The sequence below is a fragment of the Sardina pilchardus genome, chromosome 16, assembly GCF_963854185.1.
Source record: "Sardina pilchardus chromosome 16, fSarPil1.1, whole genome shotgun sequence".
NCBI lineage: Eukaryota > Metazoa > Chordata > Actinopteri > Clupeiformes > Clupeidae > Sardina > Sardina pilchardus.
The window spans coordinates 30,417,552-30,429,815 of NC_085009.1; the positions used below are offsets into that span (position 1 = coordinate 30,417,552).

The 12,264-nt window shown below is 43.0% G+C and overlaps 1 protein-coding gene across 1 annotated transcript in view; it reads left to right on the forward strand.

Annotated features, from left to right (window-relative positions):
- Positions 1-506: 506 nt before the first annotated feature.
- The window catches only part of LOC134059646 (NLR family CARD domain-containing protein 3-like), a 12,087-nt gene continuing 329 nt past the window's right edge, over positions 507-12,264 (forward strand). Inside the window, exons 1-5 of the mRNA XM_062516089.1 lie at positions 507-575; positions 681-900; positions 1,465-3,259; positions 3,491-3,664; positions 10,824-10,997. Coding sequence (XP_062372073.1) covers positions 507-575; positions 681-900; positions 1,465-3,259; positions 3,491-3,664; positions 10,824-10,997 — 2,432 coding nt within the window. The remainder of the gene's footprint in view (positions 576-680; positions 901-1,464; positions 3,260-3,490; positions 3,665-10,823; positions 10,998-12,264) is intronic.

Below are 12,264 nucleotides of genomic sequence, written 5' to 3' on the forward strand. Positions count from 1 at the left end.
GGGTCAGGAACCTTTTAGACATTAAATACCAAATATGTCAGGAACAATAAATATGTGTTTTCTCTTTCCACTTGACCGACTGTGCTATCTGTTTGACTGGGAGGTGTTGTACAAATATGATGGACATAAGACAGGTTCATCAAACCTGATTGGGCATTCATGCCACGGGTCAGTTCCACAGCCTAACAAGTCTGTCACACAAACGCCCAGTTCAGCATTTCTGAAATATAAGGGGCCAGGTGCAGAATTCATTATCTGTTTACATAGTGCAGCCAAACAGCTAACCTAAATCAAACAGGATGGTGTTCAATATGTAGAATGTAGATGTTATGCATCTTATAATGCTAATTCCAACTATCTTTCAGTAAAGAGATTTCCGGTCCAGTTCATCAAAATTCCTCAAAAGTTTAGGCATCGGACAGATGTCAGTGTTTTAAACATGCTTGCATGCACAACTAATGAAAGTCTATTTGTGGTTTATTTTGCCTTAAATACTCAGTGGTCGAATGGAAGAATGCAAACCAGATGCTGTCAGTGACCAGTTTACCCAGGGGGACCTCAAGCACATATTCCAGGTTGAGATGCAGCTATATCATGCTGCACTGATATACACTTTTTAAATGTTACTGTACAGAACAACAACATTTTATCATTCAAAACCTGGGCATTGTAATTCAAAGTCAAACCAGATATTTGTACACCAGGTGCTTGAGGAGAAGATCATCACCTTTGTGAAGAATGAGCTGAAGAGATTTGAGAAGATTCTGAGTCCAGATTACCAAGAACACTTTGAGTGTAAAGAGCAGGATGAGAGTGATGCCAGAGAAGGGGCTCTCAAGATGGCACTGTGCTTCCTGAGGAACATGAAGCAGAACAATATCGCTGACAAACTCCAAGAGAGTAAGACATGTTCATTTAATTCTATTACCTATGGTTTTGATCACTAAAATCAGAGAGCTACATTAGAGAAACAGAAAATAGCCATTTCTTGGGTCAGTGTCTTGTATTTTACAGTATGTATTGTTAAGTAGGGCTGCTCGATTATGGTAAAAATCATTATCACAATTATTTTGTTCAATTGAGATCATGATTATTACACGTGATTACTCAGTGATTATGGAAATATAATTTATATTCAAAATGTATATTTTTAAAATGTACAAATTGATTGTTGAATATAATCGAACAGGAAAAACTACATGTAAAGAGTTAATATAATAATCATTATATTTTGATTATGCTATTTTCATAATAATGTTGGAAGTCATAGTCACGATTAGCTCTTAACAATAGCGCTGTTGATGAGTAGATATTTTATTTCCATTTGCAATTAAACATCAGTAAAGCACTACAAGGCACATTGGTGTAAAAGACACATTGGACGTATGGGGGCAATTGCTCTGTTGCTAGTTTGGAGTTAACAGGGTTTTACATTTAACATTTTTGTTTTATGCTATTCTGTAGTTGAACTCTGTGTAGTGTGGCAGACTGAGCTGAAGAGAAATCTCAAGAACAAGTACAAGAGTGTGTTTGAAGGAATGCCCAAACAAGGCAACTCTGCTCTCCTAGAAAAGATCTACACAGAGGTCTACATCACAGAGGGAGGAAGTGGGAAAGTAAATGAGGAGCATGAAGTCAGGCAGATTGAGTCCATATCCAAGAGATCAGCTGAACAGGAGACACCAATCAAATGCAAAGACATCTTTAAGCCCTTACCTGGCCAAGACAAATCAATCAGAAGTGTCATCACGAAGGGAGTAGCTGGCATTGGCAAAACTGTCTCAGTTCAGAAGTACATCCTGGACTGGGCTGAGGGCACTGAAAATCAGGATATCCACTTCATATTTCCACTGCCTTTTAGGGAGCTCAATCGCATTAAAGACAAACAGCTCTCTTTGATGGATCTTCTTCAACACTTTTTCTCAGAAATTAAGCAGTTACATTTTTCCAGCCAGGGGAAGTACAAAGTGTTGTTCATCTTTGATGGTCTGGATGAGTGTCGACTGCAACTAGACTTTCAGAAAAATGAAATTTTGACTGACGTGACAAAGGTCACTTCATTAGATGTTCTGCTGACAAATCTCATCAAGGGTGATTTGCTTCGCTCTGCTCTCCTTTGGATCACTTCTCGACCAGCAGCAGCCAATCAGATCCCTCCTGAGTGTGTCGACCGGGTCACAGAAGTGCAAGGTTTCAGCGACGCTCAGAAGGACGAGTACTTCAGGAAGAGGATCAGTGATGAGAATCTTGCCTGCAAAGTTATCACTCACATAGAATCATCAAGAAGCCTCCACATTATGTGCCATATTCCAGTGTTTTGCTGGATTGCTGCTAATGTTATTGAATTACTTCTCAAGACTGAACGAGGTCAGCAAGTTCCAAAGACTTTGACAGAGATGTACACGTATTTCCTTGTTTTCCAAACCAAGCAGAGGAGTGTGAAATTTGAAGGAGTTTATGACACAGATCCACAGTGGAACCAAGCTAGTCTCCTTGCTCTTGGAAAGTTGGCCTACGAGCAGCTGAAGAAGGGCAACCTGATTTTTTATGAAGACGACCTGAGAGAGAGTGGTATTGATGTCAGAGAGGCAGCAGTACACTGTGGAATCTGCACCCAGATCTTTCAAGAAGAGTCAGGCCTTGATCAGGAAAAATTGTACTGCTTTGTGCATCTGAGCATCCAGGAGTACCTTGCAGCTCTGTATGTGATCCTGATGTTAATAACTGAGGGGAAAGATCTCATGTCTCCACAGCAACCCAGCAGAACAGGGTTTCCGCTTCTGAAATGGAAAACAGGCAAACTCATGACCATGTTACAGAAGAGTGCTGTGGACAAAGCATTGGAACATGAAGATGGGCGCTTTGATCTGTTCCTTCGTTTCCTTCTTGGCCTCTCTCTGGAATCCAACCAGAGACTCTTGAGAGGCCTAATAAAGGAAGTACAACATAAAAGCAAAGAGGAAATAGGCAGGTACATTAAGACAAAGATCAGGGAGATACCATCATCAGAAAGAGTTCTCAACCTCTTCCACTGTCTGAATGAAATCAATGATCACTCCTTAGTGAAGGAGGTCCAGAGCTTCCTGAGTGCAGGGACACTTTCTGCAGCCAAACTCTCATCCACACAGTGGTCAGCTCTAGTGTTTGTGCTTCTGACATCAGCAGAACAGCTGGTTGTGTTTGACCTGAAGAAGTACAGCAGGTCTGATGAATGTCTTCTAAGGCTGCAGCCAGTAGTGGAGGAATCCCAAAAAGCTCTGTAAGTAGGATAACAAAAGCTATGGACAGAAAATGTGTCTGGGGGGGTGGGGGGGTTAACATTTACATTGATAATAAGTAATGTATGTGTCAATATTAAAGAATTGAATTTGTATGTAGGATTTTGGCCAAAACTGGTACTGCAATCACTTACAAAATACAGTAGAGCGGTGTATCCTGCCGCAGTCCTTTCTAGAGTCTCTGTTAACTGGTGGAATGTTTTCCCCTTCAGGCTCAACTGTTGTGGGCTCACTGAGAGGAGCTGTGCAGGTCTGGCATCTGTCCTCACCAAATCGTCTTCAAAACTGAAAAATCTGGACCTCAGTGAAAATAGTATTGGAGATATTGGGGTCCAAGAACTGTGTAGTGGACTGGGTAACCCAAACTGTGTACTGGAGACACTCAGGTAAGACATTCTAGTTAGGGATGGCCCGATACCAATACTGGCATAGGGCTGATATTGGGTCCATATACTCATACTCATACTTGTACTCGTAAAACTTCCACGATACCACCCACCGACACCACTTGATTACAGTTTCTCCTATAGGCTGCCGCTCTTAAAGGAATATTTCGTAGTTTTACACTTTAAGCCTGTTTTCTGTATTGCCTAGCATGAAAACGAGTGACCAGTAGACCAGTAACCACTCGGTGAGCTGCACATTTTTAAAAAACGAACATTTAGGGGTGTTTTAAGGACAGAATAGTCCATGCACAAAGCGAGCAATGTTAAAGCCATGCAGAGCTCCATTCTAAAGCTGCCAAATTCCACAAACAGGCTCAATTGTCGAGATTTCAGTGTCAAACACTCGTTTTCATGCTAGGCAATACAGAAAACGGGCTTAAAGTGTAAAATAACAAAATATTCCTTTAACAAACAGTCACTAGGCTTTCATGAAGCCTACTCACAACGCTTATTTCATGCATGTGGCATGCATTTAGTTGAGTGTAGCCTAGTTAGAGTTTCTTTTTCAGTAGATACATCTAATTTGCATAGTGTTCTGTTAGCACACATTTTGTCTTTTTTAGAATGAAAAATGTTACCCTTCCCTGTCTTTACGCGAGCCCAGATCGTCATCGTCGACATTTGTCAGATCATATTCTCCAAGACCGAAGTCAGAGCCCAATTCACTTCTACTGTAGCCTATGTCATGAGCAACAGGCAGATGCAAGACATAGGGTGCCTCTCATTTATCTTTTATACATCCTCCCTTCGTTCCTCAGTCCTCATCCTCAATGATCTACATTTGGCGGAAGCATCTTCTCTCTTTCCCTCTCGCATTAGGTGGCACATAGTCTGGCCACTCGCTCTGAGTTCTTAAAGGAGCCACGACAATTTCACAAAGGTCCACAGTAGAGTCTGTGGTATCACGCTTTGTTGTACTATCAGATTTTATAGTGCAAAATATTCGAAAACTACACTAAAGGTGATGCTCATGTTCAGACAAAAATAGATGACTAATTAATTAATTAATGATGAAAAACCATTAACTTGTGGCAAATAGATATTTTAGTAACAATTAACAACTATTAACAAAGGGTTAGTTAATGACTAGTTAAGGACCCTCATTATGGAGTGTTACCAAATATTCTAGTTCATCATTTGTTCAATTTAGATATGGACACAGTGCCAGTGTGAAGGCTTATTTTAGAAATTTTTTTTTGGATAGTCATTATTGTCAATATTTATTTTAGGCTTATTGTAACAATCAGAGCAGAGAAGAAAAGTCATTGCAATTTTATGCTAGTTATTTTGTGGTAGAAATATCGGTACTTGGTATCGCCAAGTACACAAATGTAAATACATGTACTCGTATCAGTTTGGGAAAAATTGTCTAATCATTGTAGCAACAGTAGTAATAAGTAGTGATGTTGCAAACAGCAGTTTGGTGGGTACGGGCAATGGGAAGAACACCGGGGCATAAGAGAGTGGGCACGTAGCCTCAATAGACTGATAAGGTTTTCTCCTACTTCTCTTTACAGCCTGGGTAACTGCCGTAATGGAAAGGAAGGCTTCAGAGCTCTTGCATCAGCACTGAGATCAAACCCCTCACACATGAGAGAGCTGCAGCTGAGTGGGAATAAAGCAGGAGACTCAGGAGTGAAGCATCTTTCTTCTCTTCTGGAGGATCCCAACTGTAAACTGGAGAAACTACAGTGAGTATCACAGGACCAAGTACTAGTTAATGTAACTTGGAACAGTGATTTACTGAGGAGCTAGTTTTTGAGGAGGATGCATCTGGGAGGTCACTGCCCCACCTGCCCATATGGAGAAATCACTCACACTATAACACGACACACACACACACACACACACACACACACACACACACACACAAAGAGCATTGTACATTTGACATTAATGTTGATTGTCCAAAAGCAAATGAAGATCAATTATTTCTCCTACTTCTCTCTACAGCCTGGATAAGTGCAGTATTGGAGAGGAAGGCTTCAGAGCTCTTGCATCAGCACTGAGATCAAACCCCTCACACATGAGAGAGCTGCAGCTGAGTGGAAATGAAGCAGGAGACTCAGGAGTGAAGCATCTTTCTTCTCTTCTGGAGGATCCCAACTGTAAACTGGAGAAACTACAGTGAGTATCACAAGACCAAATACTGAGTTGCTATCACACACACACACACACACACACACACACACACACACACACACACACACACACACACACACACACACACACACACACACACACACACACACACACACACACACAAAGTGCATTGTAAATTTGACAGTCACTCATCTGTAGAAATCACTCACACTATAACATGACACACACACACACACACACACACCACTGAGTCAGTCAGTCACTCTCTCACTCACTTACACAATCACTCACACTATGACAAAACACACACACACACACACACACACACACACACACACACACACAAAGTGCATTGTAAATGTGACAGTAATGTTGATTGTCTAAAGTAAATGAAGATGAATTATTTCTCCTACTTCTCTCTACAGCCTGAATAGCTGCAGTATTGGAGAGGAGGGCTTCAGAGCTCTTGCATCAGCACTGAGATCAAACCCCTCACACATGAGAGAGCTGCAGCTGTGGGGGAACAAAGCAGGAGACTCAGGAATGAAGCATCTTTCTTCTCTTCTGGAGAATCCCAACTGTAAACTGGAGAAACTACAGTGAGTATCACAAGATCAAATACTTTATCTCTTTTTCTCACTCAAACACAAACTCACCACTGAGTCAGTCAGTCACTCAATGACTCTATCACTGACTAACATACACACATCACTGAATCACACCCTCCCTCCTTTATTTAGTCACCCACTTACACACAAACACAACAAACACACACTAACACACTGTTATGGCGTAAATGGGCGCAACAACAAAAAGGGGGGGAAACAGTGAGGTTGCAGCAATTTAACAATTTATTTTGCCAGAAACGAAAGTCCAAAGTTGCCCAAAAGCGGCGGCCGGCCAGCTTCAGACGGAAAACTCAAGGGCGACTCCAAGCAAGCCAGGACAGCGTTCTTACAGTTAGTCTGCTGCTCTGCTTAAGTCCGAGTCAAAGATCGTATAGCAAGGAAGATGAGTCATGAAGGGGGTTTTCAATGGAATGAAATGGCGCCCACTTCCGCCTCCTATCTGGGCGTGATCAGTGACGAGTAATCGGTTTAGACCAGTGTAGAAGCAGCAGAAGCAGTGTGTCGTTGATAACAGGTGGCCTGCGCAATTAGCGGAGACAGGTCAGGTAAGGAGGGACAGGTCGTGAACAAAGTTACTTTGCTATGTATTTATCACACTGGAAAATACGATTTCAATGTGGGAATGTTAGAAAGACGTGTACCTTGTAGAATATGGGTTCGTTACTTGCATTGCTGAATGTAGGGCTAAGGGAATGGTCATAATCCGAGATAAGGTTTATTTCTCCCGTTTGCCTCCCGTTTGCCTCCTAAATGGGAGTGGCACTACGTCACAGGGTAACCGGAATTGACCCTCATATGACTTGTCTCGCTTCATAAACCGTCTCTGTCCGAGTCCACTGCTCTCAGTGGGAGGAACTCCAGCGCCTTAAGACCCATCAGGTGACCTGTGCACCGGTGCACCTAATTAGCGTCCAATCACCTGCGGACGAGAAACGAGAAGCACAGCCGGGGAAGAGGCAAGGCCGGGGGCCTGTAACACACACACACACACACACACACACACACACACACACACACACAGAGTATTGTAAATGTGACAGTAATGTTGATTGTCCAAAAGGAAATGAAGATGAAGTATTTCTCCTACTTCTCTCTACAGCCTGTATTACTGCAGTATTGGAGAGGAAGGCTTCATAGCTCTTGCATCAGCACTGAGATCAAACCCCTCACACATGAGAGAGCTGCAGCTGGGTGGGAATGTAGCAGGAGACTCAGGAGTGAAGCATCTTTCTTCTCTTCTGGAGGATCCCAACTGTAAACTGGAGAAACTACAGTGAGTATCACAAGACCAAGTACTGAGTTGCTATCACACACACACACACACACACACACACACACACACACACACACACACACACACACCACTGAGTCAGTCAGTCACTCTCTCACTCACTTACACAATCACTCACACTATGACGACACACACACACACACACACACACACAAAAACAAACACAAAGAGCATTGTACATTTGACATTCATTTTGATTGTCCATAAGGAAATGAAGATGAAGTATTTCTCCTACTTCTCTCTACAGCCTGGATAACTGCAGTATTGGAGAGCAAAGCTTCATAGCTCTTGCATCAGCACTGAGATCAAACGCCTCACACATGAGAGAGCTGCAGCTGAGTGAGAATAAAGCAGGAGACTCAGGAGTGAAGCGTCTTTCTTCTCTTCTGGAGGATCCCAACTGTAAACTGGAGAAACTACAGTTAGTATCAAAAGACCAAATACTTTATCTGTTTTTCTCACTCAAACACAAACTCACCACTGAGTCAGTCAGTCACTCAATGACTCAATCACTGACTAACACTCACACATACACTCATCACTGACTCACACCCTCCCTCCTTTATTTAGTCACCCACTTACACACAAACACAACAAACACACACTAACACACTGTTACGCCGTAAATGGGCGCAACAGCAAAAAGGGTGGAAACAGCGAGGTTGCAGCAATTTAACAATTTATTTTGCCCGAAACGAAAGTCCAAAGTTGGCCAAAAGCGGCGGCCGGCCAGCTTCAGACGCAAAACTCAAGGGCGACTCCAAGCAAGCCAGGACAGCGTTCTTGCAGTTAGTCTGCTGCTCTGCTTAAAGAGTCACTTCACCCCATAACTCCACCCACTTCACATTTCTGAAAACGGCTTTCAAAATGGGCGAGACGTTCTGAAATGTGGAGAGAGAGTGCAGCACTGCTGCAACCAATCAACCATGGTGATTTCGTGTCAATCTGGGAATGAGTGCTGCAGACATGGCTTATCACAGGTAGGCTAATCAGGGCAGCAGGTGTTGGGGCGTTTCAGTCCTAATTTGTAAGGACCCGGTGACGTAGTGTCGGACTAGAAGTGCAGGACAACGTCAGCATTCCAATAGTATTTTGGACCAACATGCCATGGCATGTTTTCAAACGGTAGTATGCGCGAGAGAGCAATATTTCCAATACAAAATCAGACGAAATGTTACTTTTGTCGAGAAACACGATTTTTGTCAATATTAACCCTGGTAATAGTACAGTTCACCACTTATGAGTATTTTCAATCAATCAACAGCTCAAAAAACCTATTTTAGGGTGCAGTGACCCTTTAAGTCCGAGTCCACAGCTCTCACCCCGCATTCACACTGTCTCCGTCCGTCAACGGATCACGGAGGTTGGATCTGCCGTATGTGTATTTGCATACACGTGATCTGATTGGCTGACGGATCCGTCGCTGCCTGAAAAGTTGAACATTTCTCAACTTTCTTGACGGAGGCAACGGAGCTGAAGCGACCAGGGGGTCAGGATTTGGAGGGTTAGCTTCAGCCAGTTAGCATGTCATTTGGCCGCCGACATCTTTGAAAAAATGGCGTTCCATGGTTGTACCATATCAGGCACCAGCGCATGCACGAGACAGCTCATGCACGAGCTGTCTCAGCTCATGCACGAGTTTCGATTTCGGCACGAGCGTCCTCGCGCGTCCATGTTGATAACGCATTTTAGAAGACATAAATAAAATGACTGACGACTAGGATTAAGTTACCGATACTTGATGCCTGTGGATTATCATTATACCAGGCTTTGTGAATAAAAGAAAAAAGCAAATGTCGTTCTAATAGGTTACTATTATTTGCATTAGACTATGTATGAGTTGGCAAGGTATGATAAGACATTCTAGGAAATGCGAAGAAATTCTCTAACTAAACCCAATTATTAACCTACTCGCTGTCGTGTAGGCTAGGCTATGAAAACTATTTTAAAACGCTCAGCTGCAGACCTGTAGCCTAGTTCATAACAACGCAGCGTTGGGGGTCACAGCCTACAGTAGATAACGGCAAAAGTTTCCGACAGTGACAGCAGACTTAAAATGCATGCTGCTCGAAACATAACACATGGATGCGCGCTTCTACTGGTAAGCCTATAATATGCGTTGGCTTCATTTCGTCTGTCTACAAATGTAGGTTTAAACTGCAAATTCACACTGGGTGCAGCACAAATAGCATATCTGGTATCCACACGTTTCTTACATCCCATGTCTACTTATTGAGAGTCATTTTCGTCGGGTAGACAGCCTATTGCGCACATAACGGCTACAGTCAGTTCAATGCATTTACTGTGGGGATCATATTTATGTGTATGCTAAATGAATTCTTGCTCAATATTGACTCGCCATGTTTATTTTATCATGACATATGAATATCACATTATAGGATTTCGGGACAAGGGGCAAACTTCTCCACCACCATCCCAACTCAAATAATTACATTTGCGCCTGTAACGATAGGAGCGCGTTCACGAACACCTTCTCTCACTCTCCAATCTTCATCAACGATGTACCTATGTTGTCTCGTTGTAACGTGGAACCTAATTGGCTCATTCTAGCTGGTGACGGAAATGGACACCCATGGAACGCCATTTTCTCAAAGATGGCTGCGGCCAATTTCAAACTTTTTTGGCTGAAGTAGCTAGCCTAGCATCGGCCATTGAAATGAATGGGGGCGGGACTTAGTCCCTCTCTCCAGTTCTTATAATACCTCCATGGAAGCGACGGACGGACCCACAATGCATTTCGAGTCTGCCCCATGCAAAGTGAATGAGATCCGTTGACGGACGGAGACAGTGTGAATGCGGGGTCAGTGGGAGGAACTCCAGCGCCTTGAGACCCATCAGGTGACCTGTGCACCGGTGCACCTAATTAGCCAATTACCTCCAATCACCTGCGGACGAGAAACAAGAAGCACAGCCGGGGAAGAGGCAAGGCCGGGGGCCTGTAACACACACACACACACACACACACACACACACACAGAGTATTGTAAATTTGACAGTAATGTTGATTGTCCAAAAGGAAATGAAGATGAAGTATTTATCCTACTTCTCTCTACAGCCTGGATAAGTGCAGTATTGGAGAGGAAGGCTTCAGAGCTCTTGCATCAGCACTGAGATCAAACCCCTCACACATGAGAGAGCTGCAGCTGAGTTGGAATGAAGCAGGAGACTCAGGAGTGAAGCATCTTTCTACTCTTCTGGAGGATCCCAACTGTAAACTGGAGAAACTACAGTGAGTATCATAAGACCAAATACTGAGTTGCTGTCAGTGAATTTGACAGTGTGTTATATCTCTTTTTCTCACTCAAACACAAACACACCACTGAGTCTGTCAGTCAATCTCTCACTCAACTGCAGAATCACTCACACTATAACATGACACACACACACGCGGACAGACGGACGGATGGACGGACGGACAGACAGACAGACACAAAGTATTGTAAATTTGACGGTGATGTTGATCCAAAAGGAAATGAAGGAAATTTGACAGTGTGTTTGTATCTCTTCAGTCAATCAGTCAATCTCTCACTCACCTTCAGAAATCACTCACTCTTTGTGACATAGGAGTCTGTTGTTAGCATAGGAGTCACTAGGTTTGGTTATACAGTGAAAATAAATACTGAGCCTAAGTGCATTTGCTATCGTTTTTGTTTCCATCCTGTTTATGTCCCTGTTGACCTGTATTGTATCTTATTTATGTGTATGCACGTTTTCATTATGTTATGTGGGTGGTGGAATTGATCAGCTGGGCAAACTAGTCAGCTGATTGGCAAAGCTGTCAGCTGACGTTCCAATCAGCTGATGCGCCAAATTTGAAAGACTTTAAAATCAAGGAAGCGAGGGAGAAACGGGGCGCTTATCACGTACAGGGAGACCATTGGAGACCTGATGATTTCGCGTCTGTATGTGCACGAAAGCTAGTGGTGGAAGTAGCTAAAGACCACCGTTCACCGGACTCGAGGACTATTTGGAAGCTGAACAACAACTGCTGTCGCTAGTCTACATTAAGCCGGTGAGACTAATAAGTTTGTGAGTGACCCGGAGTCATCTTTTTCTTTTCCTTCTAAAGACTCGTTGTGAGTTATTTTTGCTATTTTTCGAATGGATAATTAAGACGGGTGTCTGGATTCATCTACTATAATTTCTTGGGATTTGTGGATGACCTTTTTCGTTTTGGGAGTCTCTAAAGTTGCGTGACGGATGCGCATACTCAGCCTACAGGCTGAACAGGCGTGCGCACTGTGAGTGTGCGGTGACGTTTCGGGTGTGGAACAATTAAGAACAATTAACAACTGCTTGGTTTATGAGCTGTAGAAAAGTGTTTGAATGAGTGTGTGCAAAATATATGTTGAAACTAGACTGACGTTTTCTGTTTGCCTGCTTTCTCTTATTATTCTGACCGGGACAGTACACAGCCAGATCAAAGAAATACCCGTGTTTTAAATAATAGTCATTTATTTATAAATCTGATTGTTACAACTATAACACGACACACA